This window comes from Polypterus senegalus, chromosome 2 (genome assembly GCF_016835505.1).
Source record: "Polypterus senegalus isolate Bchr_013 chromosome 2, ASM1683550v1, whole genome shotgun sequence".
In the NCBI taxonomy this organism is placed as follows: Eukaryota; Metazoa; Chordata; class Cladistia; order Polypteriformes; family Polypteridae; genus Polypterus; species Polypterus senegalus.
The window spans coordinates 290,225,902-290,249,969 of NC_053155.1; the positions used below are offsets into that span (position 1 = coordinate 290,225,902).

Consider the following 24,068-nt stretch of genomic DNA (forward strand, 5'->3'; position numbering starts at 1 on the left):
CACGACGTCTCCTCTGCTTACCCAGCACGGGATCCTGCGGCCAGAGGAGACATCCTTCCAACAGGTACAGTCAACCCTAAATACCTGGCTCAGGTCCCCATTGTCGGTCCTTCAGCATCCAAGGGGTGCCACACTGAGCCACACACACGTCTCCTGCTGCCAGTCCCTTAGCGTCTGTGGGACACACTGCATAACATGCTGCCCCTACTCCCCAACATCGCTCAATAGGAGCGCCCCTTCTTCAGCTCCTCTCCCTGAGGCTCGCTCCTGACCACCTGCCTCCATTCCTCTTTAACACTGGCTCAACCAATCCTATCTTTCTTTCTTTCTTTCTTTCTTTCTTTCTTTCTTTCTTTCTTTCTTTCTTTCTTTCTTTCTTTCTTCAATCTGACCAATTAAATTGCTCGTATAGACCGGATACAAACACACACACACAGATCTTAGCGTTTTATCCTATCGTAGATATTGTTAACTTAATGGCAGAGTTCATTTGAAAAATGTTATTTAAGAAAAGGTAAAAAAAAAAACGGCACCAGTTAATTTATGTAGTGCTTTATTCCTTACTTAACATCCTTGTGTTGCAGCCTAATAATTTATTTCTCTCAGCTTTATTAAGGCTTGCACCAAGTACAGTATCTCACAAATGTGAGTACAGCCCTCACATTTTTGTAAATATTTTATTATATTATTTCATGGGACAACACTGAAGATATGACACTTTGATACAATGTAAAGTGGTCAGTGTACAGCTTGTATAACAGTGTAAATGTGCTGTCCCCTCAAAATAACTCAACACGCGGCCATTAATGTCTAAACCCCTGGCAACAAAAGTGAGTAGACCCCTAAGTGAAAAATGTCCAGATTGTTCCCAAAGTGTCAATATTTTGTTTGGCCAGCCACCATTATTTCCCAGCACTACCTTAACTCTCTTGGGCATGGAGTTCATTAGAGCTTCACAGGTTGCCACTGAAATCCTCTTCCACTCCTCTATGACGACATCATGGAGCTGGTTGATGTTAGAGACCTTGCGTTCCTCCACCTTCTGTTTGAGGATGCCCCACAGATGCTCAATAGGATTTAGGTCTGGAGACATGCTTGGCCAGTCCAGCACCTTTACCCTCAGTTTCTTTAGCAAGGCAGTGGTCGTCTTGGAGGTGTGTTTGGGGTCGTTATCATGTTGGAATACTGCCTTGCGAAGGGAGGGGATCACGCTCCGCTTCAGTATGTCACAGTACATGTTGGCATTCACGGTTCCCTCAATGAACTGTAGCTCCCCAGTGGTGGCAACACTCATGCAGCCCCAAACTATGACACTCCCACCACCATGCTTGACTGTAGGCAACACACACTTGTCTTTGTACTCCTCTCCTGGTTGCTGCCACACACGCTTGACACCATCTGAACTAAATAAGTTTATCTTGGTCTCATCAGACCACAGGGCATGGTGGTCCCAGTAATCCATGTCTTTAGTCTGCTTGTCTGTAGCAAACTGTTTGCGGGCTTTCTTGTGCATCATCTTTAGAAGAGGCTTCCCTCTGGGACAACAGCCATGCAGACCAATTTGATGCATTGTGCGACGGTCGTATGGTCTGAGCACTGACAGGCTGACCCCCCACCCCTTCAACCTCTGCAGCAACACTCATACGTCTATTTTCAAAAGACAACCTCTGGATATGACGCTGAGCACATGCACCCAACTTCTTTGGTCAACCATGGCGAGGCCTGTTCTCAGTGGAACCTGTCCTGTTAAACCGCTGTATGGTCTTGGCCACCATGCTGCAGCTCAGTTTCAGGGTGTTGGCAATCTTCTTATAGCCTCTGCCATCTTTATGTAGAGCAACAATTCTTTTTTTTAGATCCTCAGAGTTCTTTGCCATGAGGTGCCACGTTGAACTTCCAGTGACCAGTATGAGAGAGTGTGAGAGTGATAACACCAAATTTAACACACCTGCTCCCCATTTACACCCGAGACCTTGTAACGCTAATGAGTTACATGACACCGGGGAGGTAAAATGGCTAATTGGGCACAATCTGGACATTTTTCACTTAGGGGTGTATGCACTTTTGTTGCGAGCAGTTTAGACATTAATGGCTGTGTGTTGCGGTGGGCTGGCGCCCTGCCCAGGGTTTATTTCCTGCGTTGCGCTCCAGCAGACCCCCGTGACAATGTAGTTAGGATATAGCAGGTTGGATAATGGCTGTGTGTTGAGTTATTTTTAGGGGACAGCAAATTTACACTGTTATACAAGCTGTATACTGACTAACTACTTTACATTGTATCAAAGTGTCATATCTTCAGTGTTGTCCCATTAAAAGATATAATAAAATATTTACATAAATGTGAGGGGTGTACTCACTTTTGTGAGATACTGTTTTTACGATAGTAATATACATCTGTAGAGTATATTCCAAGCTTTGAATTATAACAATTGTTCATTAACAACATGGGATAGGCACTATATAAATAACATGTATTATTAATACCAATGCCTATATAAACAAAATGTACTATTAATACCAATTTGCATTTGTGAGATAAATGCTTAAAGGTAAACAAAAATATTTACTGTTTAATATATGGCTATTATGTGTCTACCTGTGGCTTCTTTGTCATTATTATAATAATCCTCTTCTGGCATCCCAGTATGGTTACCAATTATCATTTTTTGGCTACTCAGATTAAAAATGTTTAAGAATGCCTTCTTTAACCTGCAAAACCCTGTTTCAAATTGAGTTGGGTCATACACATTTATTTTTTTCCTCAAAGCTTGCTTTTTCCATCTGTAATGAAAATTAATATTTATAATAAATACTCGATATAAAATTATAAATATTCAAATACTCGTTACTTTTGTTTAGTTCTAATTTACAAGCACTTTTTTGTTCTGTTAATTCATTTAGCTCAATGTTATGGGGTCCAGCAGAGCTCATCTAGGCGGGACTGCCCAGAGGACAGTAACAAACCGGGATGAGATGGCAGTCCATTAATTAGAGGACACTTGCAGTCTGATGCGGCTTTTCTTCAGCGTTACTAACTAACCGACGATATCTTCCGCAAGGGGAAAAAATACAAAACACAGGGATTGAGGGAGGAAACGCCACACAGCTTGCATGTACGCGGTATGCAGAATTTTCATCTTATATTTAGATTTGCACGTAATAATGAAAAGGCCATGATAAGCAAAGCAATCGTTACACTGAACAACACAAAATTTAAAAACGCCGAGTGTACTGCAAATTTTGCTACAGCCACAAGATGATTCAGAAATAGATGGAATGTCCGTCATCCTGATGTATTGGATATTTTATCACAGAAAATGAATTTATTGACTAAAAAAAGACAGCGAGCTCACAATTGAAACGCCTCCCACTTTAACTTGCTTCAATATGATTGCTTCGCTATGTCAATAATGCAGCACGTCGCGAGTCTTCCGCACTTGAACGTGCCGACGGAAAAAGCGTCGCATTTGATTGGATGGAGATTGACACGTGATTCGCAATGCTACATGCTTGTCGACTGCGCGGGATCTGTTGAATGCCGAGTTGTTTGCATATTGCGGTGTTTATTTTTAATCTAGTATATGGAGTCTGCAAGGAAAAGGAGGACGACGGTGTAAAGGAAGAAGACAAAAAGTAAAAAAGCACCCTAACTGCTTTCGTGGTGCAGCCACTCCATAGCGACAGTTTCATCACAGGATACCGTTCTCTCGGGCTGCTACTTTTGGGTATCTGTTTATTTCTTCAGATTTTACAGTCGTTGCTCCACAGGACAAAGCAGAATCTTTTGAAACGAGTGTCTTTCAGCTGCTATTACATTAAAAGAACCGTGTCCCTCATGTCAACGAGTTAACGAATGACACAGACAGAGGTGCATCAGGTAAGAATAATTGCATAACGTAAGCGATCTGAGTAAAACAAAATGGAGAGAAGTTTGTATTCAACACTATGTTCAGTAATGCTAAAATGTATGAAGCTCTGCCTAATTGTGTATATGCATCTTCGACATAATAGATAAATAGTTAAGGGCTGGTTGTCATTTTCTGCATGGTATTGTTACATTCATAAAATCTTTCTTTCAACCTCAGATGAACTTTAAATTCAGTCGACTAAATGGTTTTGAATGTTCTTGCAGCTTTGCGGTTTGCGCCCATGTGTGTACATTTCCACTTTGAAGCGCCTCTGTCCACAGTATAGTTACTTTGCATTAACACATCGCTTTCTAGTAAAATTCTAATCGGATACATTACGGCATTTAACGTTTAATAACATAAGGAGCGAGAGAGAACTGAAAGAGGGTATGAGAATGTTAGTGTAAGTTAAACAAATGTTTTAAAAGACGCGTTAAAAGAATGTTTTGAGCCTGGTTAGTTAATTTAGGGAGTTCTTTCCAAAATGTGTATCAGCTATAGAGCTTTGCTTAATTAGGGGCAAAAGAAGATTGCCAGCATCAGACATAGTGGGCGAACAGATCACTTTGTGTTCACTTTTAGAAGACATGAAAGCCGTGAAGTCTGACCGACCCAAACAGAGCAGGCCTTGTGTCTGAGTGAGGACAATTACAAAAGTGTATTAAGCCAAAAAGATAAGGGGTATTCACTATTAGAAAGGTGCAAAAGAGGGATGTGATGAAAGTATGGACAAGCGTTTCAGTATCGGAAGAGAGAATCGAGCATACTTAGGATATGTTGCAGAACTGGATGTAATTCATTTTCTTAATGTGATTTATGTGAGCTTCATAAGAAAAGGAGGAATCACAAGTGATCCCGAAGATCCTTAGTATGAATGTGGAGGACTTTATTTTTTTAAACTAGGCTTTAACTTCTCTTCTGTTTTGTTTCATTCAAATTTTAAAAAGTTTTGCTCCACACAGCATTTAATTTCTTAAAGGCATGCATAAGCCAAGAGATATGTGATAAACATTCACTTTTCCTTTTGAAATCAACTTTAGTGTCATCTTTATAAAATGTTAAATCAACTGAAAATTGTGTAATATGGCTAAAGTCAGTTATATCAAAAAAAGTAATTTTATACCACAATGCCGACTTGAACATCACATAAAGGGATCATTTTCCTGCAGATCATCTAATGTAATCTACCTAATTCTCTGCATGAAATGTCCTGACACTGCACCCTGGACAAACACTCCGCCAGAGAATGAATTTACACATTAAATATGGCAACACAGATGTTCCTGTAGCGGCCCACTTCAACAGCCATGGACACTGTGAGAGGGACTTTCAAGTCACAGTGCTTATGGGCAACTTCAAAACACAGCAAGAGAGAAAAGAATGGGAAGTTAAACTCATGTTAAAATTTAATACATTGCTACATGGCTTGAATAGAGACGAGAGTTTTATAGCCAGGTACGAGGACTGTTTGCATCTCTCAGACTGACACAGACAACCTGTCTACAGACCCATATTGGTTTGAAAAACTCATCACAGACTTCAAAGGACTTTGTTGGACAGTTATCCAAAGGTCTTGACCATACGTTGTCCTCCTCTCTCTTGTTCAATTAATCTTAGCCTGAATGAACCTATTAATTTTTTACATTTAAGATTTTTCATTTAAAGATTTACCAATGTTGTTTCTTGTCCTAGTGTGTGGATATAAACACAGGAAACTTCAGTTTCTGTATTACATCTTGCCTGAAGAAGGGGCCTTAGTTGCCTCAAAAGCTTGCATATTGTAATCTTTTTAGTTAGCCAGTAAAAGGGGTCATTTTGCTTGGCTTTTCTCTGCTTTATTAAGAAATTGCTATTAACTTTTGTTTTTTTCCTTCAACTTGTCTAATGACTTACATGGCAGTACCACCGTATGTTGGTTATCAATAGACACTATTGTTTTAGCACAGTCTTCTTATATAATACGCTACTGTGGCTGTTCGTTAGTCTGTCCAGGATTTTAAATCACCTGTAGCTTGCAGACCGTTTGACCTATTGAACTGAAATTTGGTACACATATACTACGTGACCTCTACTATACCCTTTTGTGGTGATTTTTATTACTCTTTTTTATGTTTATGTTATTGCAGAATATACTCTCGGAAGCGGCCAGCAGGGTAGTTGTGCCCATTTTCATCCCTACCATCTTCGCCGTCACTTCCCCTACCTCTTCATATCTTAAATCATTTTTGAGGCAGATTGAACACTTAAGTCCCAGCTTAAGTGAAAAATTAAGAAAAATGTACTAAGTAATTGCAACACAAAAACGGACTTAATCAGTTTCAATGTGAAAAGATGCCGACAGAAGAAGAGAAAAAGCAGGCCACTAGGGTGGATAAAAGAAAAGCTACTTAGGAAGCAGCAATCGCATCAACCTCTTTGAGCAAACGAATGCTAAACGTACAGAGAAAGAGTCTGAAAACTATAAGTCAAGTGTATTCACTGCACGTTATCATGCAGTCTGCTGTTATTGGTTTAGTTATAATAAAGCAAAGGAAATCTTTAATATTCAGGTAAAGCATTAATCTGTAAAATCATTTGTAGATGTCATCACTGATTATGGCTATCGCTGTCGGACTGTTGTAGGATGCAAGGATGCAATTTGAGGCAACAATGGAACTGAAGATGGCTGATCAGACTGATTCTCACTGTCCTTTAAAAATGAAAATGCATAAAGTTAACAGTTCTCAAAATAAGTGTTAATAACGTGTAACAATCAGCTTAAATATTTTTCATTCTGACACTTTCCATAAAAAAAAATGGTAGATAAAAGACAATATTACACATATTAACAGACTGTCCAATGCAAAAAGGCTATTGTAATAAGCTCAGATAGGAAGCTACATCATGTAATATTTCAAAGGCGAAATGAGCTAAGAAACAGTTGAGAAGGTGAGCAAAATCATTTAAGCACAAATGATTTTTAGCAAATCCAGTTATCTCCTTCTTATCTGTGGCTGGCTTTTTCTTTTCTGAGCTATAATGAATCTGAACGAAAAAAATCATAAAGCACACATATTTGACTACCGAATGCCTTCTGTATCTGTAATCTGTAATTGTACTGCCAGTATATTGCTAATATTAATGTATAACTTACTAAAGCAGTAGCATTGATAAGGTAGCTAACTAAAGCTGAAGCTCCAAAAGGTATGTAGCAGGCTGCATAACATCCCTCCAGATCAGTATTCATTGGAGTAGCTATGAGTTAATCATAAGAACTATTTAACTTAAAGAGGACAGGCCCAACTGTCTACAGAATTTGGGTTTATTTTTTGCAAGAAACTCAACATTCTAATTATACCTGAAAAGTCAACTACAGCAAGTGCACCTCATCTTGTGGAAGCCATGTCTCTGAGCAGGCTGCAGATCGTGTGCATTTAGATTAATCTACTTGACTTCATTCCCCTTCTCTCAGTTTACCTCTCTGTCAAGATGCTCATGTAACCTGTGTGTGTGTGTGCGCTAGACCATCAATTATGTTGTCTGTTAGGCTTTCTCTGAATTTACTGTCTTAATCTTCTTTATTTATTTATTTGGTTTGTACAATGCTATATACTGTATACCCTGCCATTCTTTCTTATATTCTGTAAGTGCCTTGAGCATGGGAAAGGCGCTATATAAATAAAATGTATTATTATTATTATTAACCAAGAAGACTGGAGGAAAAATAGATGTCCACATGGATTTAATACAGCAACATTGTGTTATATCGACCTGTTAGTTAATGTCTTTTATTCACAAAACTTGTCGACCAGTACCAGTGCTGTCGTGGGCTGCTTAGCTGGTTGTCAGTTAGGTAAGCGTTAAATCACTGGAGAGCAGTGCCTGAAATAAACAATAAACTCTCCATTCTGGAGAGCAGAATAATTTGATTTTCATACTGCACTAACGGCTAGTGATGCTTTTAATCGATTGGCCGCCAATCTAATTTGTCCGATTTTCACTACAAACGACACATTCAGTAAATTGACCAATCAGAAAAAATGATTTATGCAGCATCTGTTTTTCTAAGCTTTATGGTAATCTAGTTGTAGTGCCCATTTTTATGAGGCGTTATGGTAGTTCAGCTAACGCATGTGTCTTTTTTTTGCTGCAATCCTCCAGTAAACAGAGTGAGAGAGAGAGAAGACTGGAATATCAGCCTTCACATCAAAGTAAGTGAAGAAGTACACTAAGAGAAAAAGGAACCGGAGGAGTCATCCTGTGCAGTGAACTCCTTACACCCTGATGGAATAATTTTATCGTAACTTCAGGGTGCAGAGCAGCTGTCAAACCATTCTACTTCAAGTCACTTCTGAGTTACCCATAACAGCAGATTCTGATCAAATAAGGGCTTAATTTTATTATTCATTATTAGGGATGCTCCAATCAGGTTTTTTTAGGGCTGATACTGATCACAGATGTTATGTTACTTACTGATTGTTTTCTTTTCTTTATCCCTTTAAAAACTTATTACAATAAGCTCCAATGTAACTAGTTGTACAGTAGCCCTATGTTCTATATTAAAGTGTTAACTTTGGTATTTTCACAGTTAAACTGTAGACCACAGGAGTTCTGTCTTTATTAACAAAATGAAATTCTGTAGGCTTCTTGATCAGTGGCAACAAAAGTACTAAAATGAAAATCCCTTAAGAAAGACATTTGTGATGAATATTGGTAATTCAGAAGATGTTTAGTTGGTATCTTATATTAAAATACAGCTGCAGTATTTCAAGTATAATCTGGTAGAAAAACACTTTTGTAAAATGTCCGCAGTTAGTTTGGGGATAGCATAGGCCACACATTAATGTCATCTTGAACATCCATCCATTCATCCAGTATTCAACCCGCTATATCCTAACTGCAGGGTCACGGGGTTCTGCCGGAGCCAATCGCAGCCAATACAGGGCACAATGCAGGAAACACACCCCGGGCAGGGCGCCAGCCCACCGCAGCATCTTAAACATGTTAGATAACGCAGTGGTAGTGCTGCTGCTTTGCAGTAAGGAGACTGTGGAAGATTGTGGGTTCGCTTCCCGGTTCCTCCCTGTGTGGATAGCGCTTTGAGTACTGAGAAAGTGCTATATAAATGTAATGATTTTTTTTATTAAATGAAATTTATTGGAGTTGAGGGAATAATTTGTAATGGGTTATGGTTTACTTTTGAGTCCTTAAAAAGTGCATAAATAGAAATATTTGTGTTCTTTTTAATGTGAATAAAATGGTGGTGTGTTAACTGGTGCAGCTGTAGAAATCTGTGACACTAGAAGCAGCCCTGGATCCTGTTTAAAAGAAGCCGCAACCACACTTTGGGGAGTCTAAATTGGGAGGCACTGGGTGACACTCACCAGGAGGGCACAAGGGGAGAAAACAGTCTCATGATTGTGTGTCATTGGCTGTGTTCATTGTTGAAAGCACTTGACAACAAATAAAAATCCTTTTTTTGAACCCAGAGTTGTGTTGGGTGACATTGTGGCCCAGTGGCGCCCCCTTGTGATTACACCAGTCAGTTTCCTCCTGTGGTAAACAGACTTATTACGTTAGGATTTCACTCTATATTGGTCTGATATTAAGTAATTGTGCACAGGCTTTATAGAATAATGTGATTTTGTAATTGTTTTTAGGCACAATCCCAGAGGATGCAAAGAGAAAGTTTCTTCAAATGTTCAGATGGATGTGAAATTTTAAGGTTGAGAAATACATTTGAAATTTTCAAAACCCGTTGTGCTCCAGGTAAAACAAGCTAACATGACTTTCTAAAATTAAATTTTTGTGGTCAGTTATTGACTATTTTATATTTTTTATCCAAATTCAAAGATCTAGGAGAACTCCATGTGAATTGGTTTGAAGAACTCACAGCAAAAGCATCTAGTGAAATCAACAATCATCATTATGATACTAACTCCAGAGACCACAGCAGTCACGCAGAGAGTCCCATAACAACATGGAAACAGCAGCAATTCTTGGAAAGCCAATTTCTGTCAACACCTAATATTTTCAAAGGGCAGAAGGGCTTATCACCAAAAATATCAACTCCTGACCTTACAAATACTCTGTTTGAGACAGGTAATAGTTTAGTACACTTTGGGTATTTTTTCAGTTAATTTAATATTGTTTCAAAACATAACCATAATAAGAATACTCTTAAATATATACAAGGGTTTATTCAGTATTTTTTGTACTTTTCTAAAATATAGCTTTACAATTAATACCTGAAAAAATAAGCCTGATAATTCCAATTCAAAGGTAATATGTAGAATAATTTTCTGGGTTGCTCGAGTGACTGGTTTACATTTTTCACATGTTTTCTCATTAGGGTCAAAGCAAAATGCAAGGACCACATTCATGGAGAGCAGGTATTTTACATTTTTTTTATCACCTAATCTAAATATGTTAATTGTATTTGTGATAAATTCTTTCATGGATGGTATATTAAGTGATACAAGTATGTAGTGTATATTATAATGTTCAAAAATTATTCACCCTATAAACCTGTTAATGTTAATTAATTCTTTGATAGAAAGTTAGGAAGAAATAAGCATTATAGACAATTATAGGGACTTGGGGCAGTCCATGTTTAAAACATATCCCTGGACATTTCCAAAAATTATTAAATTATATCTTTGTTCATAGTGTGTGATTTTTTTTTTTATTAAAGATACTGAGCTCCTACACATACCTGTGCCTTGTGTTAAAGTCCTCAAAGAAATGCCTAAAATGTTCACGATTTATTAGAAATAATGCTGTAAATTTCTTTGATTATTGTCTAGACTGAGGTATTTTACATTTTCTTTACAGCCCAGTGGTTTTACAGAATGTCAATAAAAAACCTCATCATGTTAATAATAATCTTGGTAAGTTATATAAAGTTAAGTGAATTAAAGATTGTGTCTTTTGCTACTTAAGTCTGAGATATTTTAGCAATAAACCTTTGTACTCCTTATTTTTAATATATACAGGTGTTGCTAAAATATTTTGATGTAGAAAAGTAGATTCTGTAACTGTAGCTTTATTCGAATAATTGAATATCAGTTTAAATAAATTATAATTAGCACTGAAATATTTGGTGGCTAATAAAGGAAAATAGGACAGAGGTGTAATTGTTAGCATTGCTGCTGTCTCAGAGCTACAGTAGGCTAGATTTGAGTTTTAGGCTCAGTCATTGCCTGTGTGGATTTTTCATATTCTACTTGTGTTTGCATGAGTTTTTCACAAAGTGTTATTCCAAAGACAAGCATAGTAAACTTACACATATATAGCCATACCAGTGTCACCAATTTAATTACTATGTCCAAGATAGATTCCTGCATTGTATCTAATGGTGCTTGGATAAATCCTGGGCTCCATCACCTTGAACTGCACAAGGCTGGTACAGAAAATTAATTGATTCTGATGTTGGATTCACATGCTATGGGTCAGATGGAAAGGTTTCCCAGTCTGAAATTTTACATGTAAACTCTTTGAAGTGAGATCTCAAAGTCAGACAATTTGAAGAAAAAATCCTACCTGAATTTTTTGAGTTTTTACTGAAAACTAACCTCTTGCCTAGTCAATAATATAAAAAATAACGTGGTCAAGTTGCAGTGGAAGAGACACAGTTCATGAAAGATTTTATTATGGTGTTTATATTCAATGCTTTTTGTGCAGATCAAGTAGCAAATTAGAAGTAGCTTTCAGTTTCTCCCCAAAATTGGACTGGAAATTCATGTGAAAGTGATGAAGTGAGAAGGTGAGATATCACATTTGGGAACTCCATAAACTCCCATAGCATCCAAATGCAACAGTACTACTCGGATGACTTGTATCTTCCAGGGTCGCTTTCTTGACTTTGCAAGTGAAGGGAGGGATGAAACAACTGAAAACGGTTTCAGTACTTCTCCTTGTTGCTGCAGCAGCTTATTTTTCTTGTTGACAAGGTGTCTCTTGGTGTCACCGAAAGTGCTTAAAATGGTCTTACTCTAAAGAAAATCTTTATTAGTGTGTAAAAGTAATGAAAGTAATTTCATTATTTCTCAAGCTGACATGTAGGAGAGTTGAACAGTATAAAATTTCAACTATAGTTAATAGTTTCAACATCATGTTTATGATCTATCCCTTATTTTTTAAACAATTACATCTTTCAGTTACTTTATTAATAAAGCCAGTGGTTTCTTAGTGGTTCCTGTAATAGTGAGAATCATTACCTGAAGTTTTACAAAAAATGAAATGAAACAATAAATTGCAACACTGAAACAAATTTTACAATAATTGAGACATTTCTGTTCTAATCTCAGTTAATGTGCACGTTTGTTACACAGTAATTTTAATTCTTGCTTAGAAAAATATGAAAATAAAAATTCTATTGGTACTATATATCCAGAAATAGTAAAGGTGTTAATAAAGGCTGTGTATTTGATGGTGTTGGTTTATACCTCATTCATGGCCCTTTGTGCCCTGGCCAGTTATGTTGTTTAAGCAGTGAGAACTCTGTGTGGATGTTATCATCATACATGTACCAGAATGTTTTTATCTGCTAGTGCAAATGTGAATACATTTTAGAATGTGCACTAATGTGTTGATTTTTCTCCATTATTTCAGGAACATTCGAAGATCTTCTTCAAACTCCAAACCTTTCTAAAGTAAATTTTTATTTGATTTTCATTATTTCCACAAGATTATAATGTATGTAGAATCATTTCCATTAATAGACCTTTTTAAGTTAAAAGTATATATATTTTTTTTTTTAAACAGATCGGTTCTACAAATCATATATCTGAATCCCTTGGCGCTGTAATAGACCCTGATATGTCTTGGAGTAGTTCTTTGAACACACCAAGAACTGTGACACCTACTGTACTTGTCTGTAAGTAAGAAATTTATCAATGTGTTTAATGGTCAGTTATTATTTAAGTTCCAAATCTAATAATGCACTTTTTTGTAGCTAAATGGCACAGTGACTTTGATGGACAATGTCATCCTGAGGAGAAGCCTAGCATGGTAATTATTATTTTATAATTTTTAACATTTAATATAATGTTTTATACAGGATGAGCATAGTTTATTGTTGGGATTTCATTTATATGGGGGTAGAAACTAAGCAAATGACTGAAAGTTAGGTAATTTAATTTATTTATTGTGGTAGATATGACAGGATAAACAAGTACCAATTTATAAAAAGTTATGTACTGTACCAAAAAGTATTCAGAAATTACAGTAGCAGAATGCCTCAGCCACATATTTTGATATTAATTCATGCCCAGTTTATGGCTAGTCCTGCTTAGATTTAAAACGAAAATGGGAATTTCTAATTTATGAGTTTCCACCAGTGTTTGCCCTCACAAGTGAAGGATGAAGTCAGTAGCTTGTCTGGCTGAAATTGTATGATGGTGTTATCAGTGAGGTTGTATGCTCCTATTAATATTGGCTATATTCAGATGATTTGTTTTGTTAACTAAATACAATGGTAATAATCTTTGTTTGTGTTACCAGTGAGAAGAGAGTTCATCACAAAAATCTGTCGTTTGAAATGTATTTAACATGGGGAACACATTGTCCAGTTTAAGCCCTTTTAATGCCTTACGTAATAGCAAATGAGACTGCAAAATTTGTCATTATTCCATACATACCATTATTAAATACTTGCCTAAATTTACCCTTATGGCTTGCTCGCATCTTTGAGTGCAGTTCTTTGAGCTGAACAGCCTTTGGCATGTTGGATCACTGCAGGAAAGTGATATTTATAGTTTGTAACTTTGGGGCAATAATTGTCAATAGAGACTGGGTGGGTGAGTGGAAGCTCTGGATGGAGCAAGCACTATATTAGGAGAAACAGGAAGTGACAACAAACGTGAACATGTTCTGATCCCTTCCCATGGATTGAACCGGGTACAGATGTTGACTTAATTTAGAGTTTAATGTATCTCGAATCAATTTGAAGCACACTATAGTCATGTGGATTATTTCTTATTTGGTTACTTTCAATATGTACTTTCAATCTAAGCCATAGCATTTTTAAATGTTACTTTGTTTACCGAACCAATCAATTGCTGTTGATGGTTGTATTTAAAGAGGTCTCATTGATTTCTGTAATTTGTAAATTCCAGTATCTGCAAATCCAGCAGTCATTTGAGGGGGAATCACATTGAAAGTATGCTGTGGTGTTTCACGGGTCATTTTTGCAAGTAGAACAGCAAACTGTACATGCTTTGTGACAAAAGACAGAAGCAACAGGGGGTGATGAGAGCTTCCAACAGATGCTAGTTAGTTCTTTAGAAGAAGATCTGCATAGGCTTCATTTCACAGGGCTTTGTGCGCGTTTTCACCAGCGGACCTGTGTTGCTTTTAAGCTGCAAGGGAACTGCAGAAGTAGTCTTAGTATGTGTTTCCATTAATAAGACTGCGGTGAAAGTGTGCACTTAACCATTGCTTTGGAGTTAACATTAAGGTGACACAAAGAGCTGAAAGTGCCAAAGACTTACAGTATAGCCTTGACATAGTTGCATAGCAGTAAAAACCACTACTGTACACATGCTGCAGGTCTGTACTGGAGTGATGAGCATTTTATAAAGTTGAATATATAAATAATTTAAGGGATATCTCTGGAGTTGGATGGTATTGCCTGTTACCACTTCTCCAGGAACTGAATGCTATTTTATTAGGATGAAAACCAGTATAACTTTATTCTTCAATGAAACCACCGAGTTAATGAAATAAATCTGCCTTGATTCCAATATTCAAGGTCGATTGTGTTACAGTTGACAGTAGAAGTGTAAATTACTAAGGGCAGTACAAAATAAGCCATACTTGGGTCATGATTTGATAAAATCACATTTTTTGTATCAAGGACTGCAATTCAGTTCTGCGTTGAAAATCAATTAATATTTAATTCAATTAATTGTTACCGTTTAATTTAAATGAATTTAAAATTGAAACCATATATCATCACTATTGGTAAAAAATACATTAAATCTGATAAGAAAAACCCTTGACTTGCTTCATCCCACTTAAATATTTTTTACACGTGGCTGAGTAGTCTTTGTGAGACGAGCCTTTATGCTTGCAGAGCAACTTGTGATGTTGAGATCCCCTTACTTTTTAATTTTAAGGACTTTAATGTTCATTTTTTTTGACACCAACTCTTTGTTGCAGCCAAATTGGAGAAACAATTTCAGCTGAGGTTTCATTCTTCTCTGCCATTCTTTGCTTACATATGTTCAGGTGTGTGTGCGGAAAATTAAAAATTAGATAAATGGGTCTTAAGGTGTTTCTGTCAGAAACTGTTCACATTTGCACTGTGTGCCAGAATACTTTATTGTAATATCACAAAGTTTAAAAAAAAAAAAAAAAAATGTATTTCTATATTAAGCTATTTCTCCACTTTAGCATTGTTAAAACCATAATGGTCCAAAATGTTCTATTTAAATGGACATCAATAATAGAAATATCTCTTTTGGAATACAGAAACATTTATTACACGACTACCAATAAAATTCATAGCTTTTACATTTCAGAAGATACTATAGAACACATGTCGGCAAAGATTCTTCTGTGATGCCAAAAAAAAAGCACACACACACACTTGTCTTTGTTAGCACCAAAAGTTGAAAAGCTCTATTATATTGACTCCCCCCACAATCTTTAGATGATTTTTTGGACTGCTGCTTGATTTTAGGTTATTTAGGTAAAGACTGTAGATTTTTAATATATAGAAAACCTGTAAAGTATGTACAATTTAGAAAGATGGTTAAAATAGTGATATGTCATGTTGTACCTGTTTTGCCAATTCAGAATTAAACTGATTAGCATTGCTAATACTGCAAAGTTACCATATTTATTAATTATTTTCTACTATCTTGCAGTTGGTGAGGAGACTTTTTTCCAACAAGCAGTCTAAAAATGTTAATGGAGAGCTTACAACACACGTATCGCCTAAACACCACAAAATACAAACCCTGGGTGAGTTTTCTTGGTGATCATTTTCATAAAGTTGAATTATGTAAGTACCATGCCATTCCTTTTTAATAGAATTGTTGTTCAGATTTGTTCTACAGTTGTGCTTGAAAGTTTGTGAACCCTTTATAATTTTCTATATTTCTGCATAAATATGACCTAAAACATCATCAGATTTTCACTCAAGCTCTAAAAGTAGATAAAGAGAAACGAGTTAAACAAATGAGACAAAATATTATACTTGGTCATATATTTATTGAGGAAAATGATCGAATATTACATATTTGTGAGTGGCAAAAGCATGCGAACCTCTAGGATTAGCAGTTTGAAGGTGAAATTCGAGTCAGGTGTTTTCAGTCAATTGGATGACAATCAGGTGTGAGTGGGCACCCTGTGTTATTTAAAGAACAGGGATCTATCAAAGTCTGCTCTTCACAACACATGTTTGTGGAAGTGTATCATGGCACAAACAAAGGAGATTTCTGAGGACCTCAGAAAAAGAGTTGTTGATGCTCCTCAGGCTGGAAAAGTTTACTAAACCATCTCTAAAGAGTTTGGACTCCACCAACCCACAGTCAGACAGATTGTGTACAAATGGAGGAAATTCAAGACCATTGTTACCCTCCCCAGGAGTGGTCAACCAACAAAGATCACTCCCAAGAGCAAGGCGTGTAATAGTCGGCATGGTCACAAAGGACCCAAGGGTAACTTCTAAGCAACTGAAGGCCTCTCTCATATTGGCTAATGTTCATGTTCATGAGTCCACCATGAGGAGAACACTGAACAACAATGGTGTGCATGGCAGGGTTGCAAGGAGAAAGCCTCTGCTCTCCAAAAATAACATTGCTGCTCGTCTGCAGTTTGCTAAAGATCACGTGGAAAAACCAGAAGGCTATTGGAAGAATGTTTTGTGAACGGATACTGAAAGCAAAGGTTCACATACTTTTTGCCACTGACAAATATGTAATATTCGATCATTTTCCTTAATAAATAAATGAACAAGTATAATATTTTTGTTTCTCATTTGTGATTAATGCAGTTGCAAATCCTGCTGTTCTGAGTGCATAAAATAAACTTTTTTTTTCTCAGATTTTATGCTTTACACTATGATAGTTTTCCTAAAATTAGATTTAAAAAAAAATTGCAATATGTCACCTTGCTTACACTATTGCAGTATACCACAATATATTGAATTGTAACCCCTGTATTATGATAAAGTATCGCAAAATTCTTGCCAATATACAGTCCTATTTTTTAATACATCACCATAAATAGTCTAATATATTAAAGAGTTAAAGCCTTGCATTTATCCTCTGAAAATATTGGCCATGACTGCAGTTGTTTGTCTATCCATCCAGTCAATTTTCTGATAGGCTTATATGTACCTGTAGCTAGCCTATAAAGTTAAATGAGCAAGGTGCTCTATATATTGTTTGAAAAATAAAATATATTTAGTTGGTGTTTGAGAACTTTACTATTTTTCAGACATTTATGTGACCTAGCTCAAAGTGCTTTAAAGCACAAATCAAATCTCTGTCAAATGCATTAGCAGAAGATCATAATCACAAAATCCCACAATTAGAGGGACTATTAAAACGGCATACTTTATTGCTAACAATGTATAATTCATTGGGGTTTTGAAGCTAAAATAATGTCCATTTTAAATATATATATTGTTACATTGCATGATGAAGTCATATGTAACATGAATATCTTATCCCAAGAATAGCAGTGGAAGTCATTAACATTAATTACACAACTGCTGCCTTGCAAAACTAGCACAAAATAGAGGTGGCCACAAGAAAAACAAACAACAAAATAATAGAAGTATTGGTGGAAGAAACCTTTTAAAGCTTTTGTTGTTATATTTGGACCAGTGCCCTGTGGACTCCATTTTAAACCGCAGAAACAGAAATTGTATCTTTTTCTTTAATTTAGAAAAACATTTTCACCTTGAGCACAATTTCCTGATGTAAATTAATGTATGTGAAATGTTAAAAAAAAAAAAATTTAACTTAAAAATACAAAATGTACACTTATCGCAGTATTATTTGCTTGTACGGTGTGTGTGTGCGCACATATATATTATTTATGTTATTTACATTGTTTTATCAGCAATAATAACTCAACATTCATAAGCCATGTTTGACAACATAAGTATATTACATACATGACCACCCTTGGCTGCAAAATATTTTGAAGGACATTGTTTTTGGGTTGAGTTGATTAGTCTCTCATATTGATCTGGAGGAAATTTGACATGTCTTCCTTACTTACAACATGGTTCAGTTCACTGATGTTTGGGGTCATTTATTTATATGTGGTTCTCAAGTTTCCTTCTCATTGTCTTAAGGGGATGAGGTCTAGATTTTACTTTAAAATCACTGCAGAATGGTAGATTTCACATTATTTGGCCTTCTTACCCTTTTCAGACTGATGAGTAATTGCAGCTCCATCTCTGAGATGTTTGCAGATTTTTTGTTCTCTTGGTATGGTGATCCACAAACCTGCTTACTACAGAGTGAACTACCAAAAATTCTGCTTTTATATGTAGGTGGCTAGCTGCATGTTTTGATCATTAACTGATTAAGTACACTTGATTAGCATAATTTATTTATAATTAAGTTCTTTATTGAGATGGTGGCAAGAAAAAATGTTTTATTTGCATATATGATCTATGTATACCAATTTATTTGTGTAGAATATAAAATACAAAATATCTGTTATCTTATTGAATCCTGAGGTTAGATTAATTTAATTTTAGGATTCAATTTACACTAGATGATAAGTAATTATATCATAAGTAAATAATATACAGTAACTCAACAGCAAAGCTTTCACATAACTGTACATAATTTGTTTCTTAGCATAAACTGTCAGTAACTTACAGTTTGATTATACAGAAACTGAAGACTGTGGTGCCAAAGCTGAAATTGAAGAAAATAATAATGCATGCTCAGCCTGGAAGCAGACATTGGCAAGTTCAGTTGATAATGAAGCCCTCAATACAGTGGCAAAAGTACTGGAAGGTGCTGAAGATGTTTTATCAATTTTTTTTAGCAGTACATCTTCAAGGAAAGGAAATACAAATCCTGAACATGAACAGAATACTTCACATAAAACTCTTTCAGCGAAAGTATCTGAAAATTTTAAGATTCCTCATAAAGATACCAGCTTTTCAGATGTTGTCAATTTGGACACCAGTTTGGACAATGAATTTTTAAATCAACCTGGAGAAGAAGCAAAATGGAGAAATTCACCTAAAACTGATGTAGTAAAAAATGATACTGGCCATTCTAATTGTTTAGCCAATTTTAAAGAAAAAGAAATTGATCAAAATGAAGAGGGACTGTCCAAATATAAATCTGACACATTAACAGTAGAACAGCTTGGATACTCACCAACAGATCTTCTCCTATTAAATATTCATATGCCTGACTTGACTTGCACTCCAGAAACAGGTAATGAGTCAACTTTTATTTCTCTCAAAAAAATAGAAAAGCAACAAACTGACACTTCTTTACAAGCTGCTCTTTCCAAAGAACCAAGATATTCTGTGTCACCAAATGAAAAAAGATCTACAATGAGAAATGAGACTAAGGAAGGTTTTGAACCTCCACATATGACTGATTCGACTCCAAGGCAAGATCAGCTTTGGCTTAGGTCATCTTCTTTTACTCCTCAAGGTAGGCTACCAAAGCTTTATATTTAAATTGGTATAAAAATATTAAGTTATGCCATCTCATTTTCTGAAACCACTTCTTGATGAGGATCATGGTAAATATCAAGTTATTTCCAGTTAATGCACAGTTTTTAATTATGTATTTAATTTGTAGAAATGGTATATGCACTCCATAGTTATCTTACCTTTTTTTAAAAATGCAGAATTTCCAAAAGTAATGAAAGGTGAATCTTAAAGTAGTGTATAACCATTACTGTAGGTTCAGAATGATTTATTTAAAGAGAACCTGCTAAAGTTTTTCAGTGTTTCTCAAACACTGAGTCAGTGTTTGTCGTGGGTCATGGTGTGTTGCCTAAGTGATTGACAGCACCACACAATATTTATTCCCATATTTATCTATGATCATCTCACAATTGTGGACCGCCCCCCAACTCTTAAATGTCCTCTCAAGGGGAACCACCCTGATATTCATGCTCATTTTTCCAAGGGGGATACTCACCTTGGAATTGAGGGGCAAATAAAGGAATAGAGGAAAAAGTGGGTCACAACACTATAAGGTTTGAGAAACGGTGTGCTAAAGGATAAATTTTAAAAAAGAGAAAATCCTAAAGTGTCAGTTGTTCATAGGGTGCAGCACCACAATTAATCAGGAAGGGAAAATACACCCAAATTGTGTTTTAAGGAGTAAAATTGTTGAATGTCAGGGACAAAAATTCCCCTCAAAATCATGCATAATACTAGTAATAATTTAACAAAAATAATGTAATTATTTTGTCAAAACACAACTTTGACATTGTAAACACAAACAACAATACTACCAGCATAGCATACTTAGCTATATAATGGAACAATCTACCAACTGCAGTAACATGGAAGCAACTTCTACTCAAAGTAGAAATGCAGGCTGATAAAATGTCTTGACTTTTATTGCAAGGTTAGTTGATTCTTCCCTTACAGTAGCTCCAGTGTGGCTGGTGATTTCATGAAGGGCAGGAAAAACAAAAATAAAATTGCAAAGCTTTCTTATTCCAGTTGCATACAGTGACTGATAGTTAATCTTTCTGATGATGGTTTATACAGGGTGCGGCAGAAATAACTCCCACATTTCAAAGGGGGATTGAAAAAAAATGCTACGAGTTGTCACCAAAAACTTTTATTTCCCAAATGTAGATATAAAAAAGTTTATTTACTTTAAGTTTTAAAAATTATATCTTCCAAATGGCGGCCTTGACAGCTGATACACATTTGGAGCCATTCTTTGAAGTTTTCCATCACTCTCACTAGCATGTCGGGCGAAATTCCTTCAATTTCTTCTTGAATAGCCTCCTTTAGTTGGTCCAAGGACTGAGGATGATGTTTGAAAACCTCCTGTTGCCCTTACTCTTTGAACCCACAGCAAAATGGTTTTCCAGTCTGGAACACTTTCATTAGCACGTAACCTGAACTGGGTGCGAAACACCCTCTGCGTCGCAGCTACAGATTCGACATTTTTGAAAAAAGCCTCCAATACAAAGCCTCGATGCTCACCCGACCACAGCGTGGTGACGACTGAAAACTTTACGGAACGGACTGCACCCCTCTACCTGCTTTGGGGACCCCACAGTAATTTTTCTAAATGTGGGAGTTATTTCTGCTACACCCTGTATATGGATCAATCTACATTATCAAGCCATATTGAAAAATTTTATAAGTGGTTATCAAAGTGTGGTCTACACACCACTGTGATCCACAAGTCAACAGGTCCACAAGGTGACTGTCCTTGCATATATACATCACGTCATATAGGTATTTATTTTTACAGCCAGGCTGCTACCTGATATCCACACCACACCATGGATTACATTATCTGATTTTTATACATAATGGTAATGTTTTTGCTTCATTAACTATTCTATATGTGGGTAGTTGGAAAAAAAGCACACAGAGCCAAAAAATTAATGAACAAAAACAAGAGGTAAATTTATTAATGAGCAAAAGGAAAATCATGTGCATGCTTCCTTGGCTGCTTTTTATACACAAGTGCCTATGCTTACTTTCAGCACCTTTCTGCATAACTATAATTCTTTTAATAAGCTATACACTGCTATGTTGTTGATAGTATGTGTGCATGTTGCAAAATGTACATATACAACAGGGTCCTCAAATGCAGTCCGGGTGGGCTGCATTGGTTGTAAGTTTTTCTTCAAACCAATTTCCTAATTCATAACCAATTGTTACTGCTGAAGGAATTATTCCTAGAGCTACACTTTCTGCGTCAATTTAATTAACTCTGTTAAACCAGTACTCAACTAAAAAATTATATATATTTTTGTATGTTACCCTTTGCTGTTTGTAGTGATGGCAGAGAAAAATGTTTAATCTCATATTTACGTGAAGATTTGAGATAATAAACCTTCTGATAGAATTGGTGCCTATGGAAACCAACACTGGATAATAGCAAGATTTTTTTTTTTTTAGCTGCCTCTGTTAACACACAGCTTCTTACTTATCTAAGTACAGCTTCTGATATGACAGGGCAATGTCTGCGGCCCCACTGATTCTGCGTTGGCACTCATAGTATTTTGTATGTTAAAAATTATGACTCGGTTATAGGGGTGTGCGATATTGGGGGGAAAAGAAAAATCTTGATATTTTCCGTGACTTTGACGATAACGATAATTCCAAGAAAATTTAATGTATTATTTCAAATTATATTGAATTATATTGTTGTCCTCTATAACTTATCAGGTTTTTTTGTATTTTTAAACGTCATAATAAATAAGATCAATTTAACCTAAACTGCATTTTATAGAGGAACCCCAAATTACGCACCAATCGCAATATGTAGCCTATGCCCAAAACAAGGTAGCCTCTTCCAGTTATTAATCTGTAGTGCACTGACAACGTTAGCCCCGCTGTCTGTTGTCATGCAAACCATGTGGTCTTCTCGCAGTGACCATGATGCCAGCACATCTTTCAGACCTTGCGCAATGATGTCGCCAGTGTGATCTTATGGGAAGTAGGATGTTTGCAAACAAAAGCTTTGCAGTTGCCAGTTTTCGTCAATAAAATGCACCGTCATGGAATGGTATGGCTCGGATGTTCGGCTTGACCATAAATCCGTTGTTGTGGCAAAATGTGAAACCATTTGCAGTTTATGCGTCAGAGTTTGGCAACACGAATCATACAACTTAGGCAGAGCTGTTTGACTGAAATATTTTCGGCCAGGCAGTGTGTTCCTAGGGTCTAAAGTATTCAATAGCTGTTTAAAACCATCTCTCTCAACCACTTGAATTGGCACCATATCTTTTGCGATGTAATTGGTGACGGTGTTTATGTCATGCCATCTGTTGCTTTTCTTGTCGTACGGCACTTTTTTGCAGAATGAGTCCGCTAAAGTTTGCCGAGTGTGTTTTTGTGCTTGTACCTTGGTTACTTTAGACTTGTGCTGGACAGTTGGCTCCTTAAGCTTTTCGTATTCTTCGTATTTTGTGCGGTGGTTAGTTCGAAAATGGTGAAACATGTTAGTTGTCGAGCTGTCTTTAACGGCAACTGATTTACCACATAGTTTGCAGATTGCCATCTTTTGAGCAACATCAGTCTTTTCAAAACCAAACCACTGCCATGCGAGTGAGAATGAACGATGTCTGGCAATTAACTCTGACGACGTAGATGGCGAGGCTGTTCTATCGTCTGGTGCTGTTTGTTCACTCATTTTAAGACAGGGAGCGACGCTAACTTGTGGCTTGCTGGACATTCACGAATACGCAACTCGCTTTGCGCACGTGCAGTGGTCTATACTGTTGCATTTGTGAATGAACTTTGTTTTTTTTTTTTGCAAAGCGAGTTACATACTCTAATTTAATTCCACACATTGTTAAAACAGCAATTAAGATATAATCGTAAACGATGTATATCGCACATGCCTACTCGGTTATATTCAGCAACTGATAAAGTAGACCCCTTTTATAAAAACTCATTGTTTTAGTTGCACATTTATTTCTGTATTTGTAGCACTAAAATTACATCTCACACTATAGAGAATTCAATTGGGTTCACTGGGGATGCAGGTTTTTACTTCAGTCCACAAATGCTCACAGACAGAATTGATTGCCAGAATTTCCTGTCAGTTTTACTTTGTATTACAGTGGAGCCCAGTAACAAGTCTAATACAGTGGTGCTTTAGCTTATTGGCTAGTTAACAGGCAAGCTAATTTACTTTTGTTCCCGATGAGCAATGCCATCATAGGAGAAGCAGCAGTCTGACCATGAGTTTGGCCAGTGTGTCAAACTAATATTACAGAATCAATCTGACCTTGAAGGGAGAATTAAAGGGCCAACTAATATGTAAGATCCTGCTTAGTTCATGCAATTAGTGAGGCACACTTCTAAAAAGGTCTTTATATGAACATATCACTATTATACCTAAGTGTAATAATCTGGCAGAAATAACTCTGATAGGCAATGGTGTTTGGGTAACATTATTTGCAGTATAATTAGTACTTGGAAATAATTAATTCCAGTTAAAATTCAAAATGTATCCAGAATTATCTCTA

General features: G+C 36.3%; 1 protein-coding gene across 2 annotated transcripts in view; it reads left to right on the top strand.

The window, feature by feature from the left end:
• The first annotated feature begins 3,447 nt into the window (after positions 1-3,447).
• The window catches only part of brca2 (BRCA2 DNA repair associated), a 66,003-nt gene continuing 45,382 nt past the window's right edge, over positions 3,448-24,068 (top strand). For both annotated transcript variants that reach the window (XM_039745750.1, XM_039745751.1), the window contains exons 1-10: positions 3,448-3,877; positions 9,548-9,656; positions 9,741-9,989; positions 10,240-10,279; positions 10,722-10,777; positions 12,501-12,541; positions 12,654-12,765; positions 12,844-12,899; positions 15,761-15,857; positions 18,755-19,537. In XM_039745750.1, the coding sequence (XP_039601684.1) occupies positions 3,854-3,877; positions 9,548-9,656; positions 9,741-9,989; positions 10,240-10,279; positions 10,722-10,777; positions 12,501-12,541; positions 12,654-12,765; positions 12,844-12,899; positions 15,761-15,857; positions 18,755-19,537 (1,567 nt within the window). In that variant the 5' untranslated portion in view covers positions 3,448-3,853. The remainder of the gene's footprint in view (positions 3,878-9,547; positions 9,657-9,740; positions 9,990-10,239; positions 10,280-10,721; positions 10,778-12,500; positions 12,542-12,653; positions 12,766-12,843; positions 12,900-15,760; positions 15,858-18,754; positions 19,538-24,068) is intronic.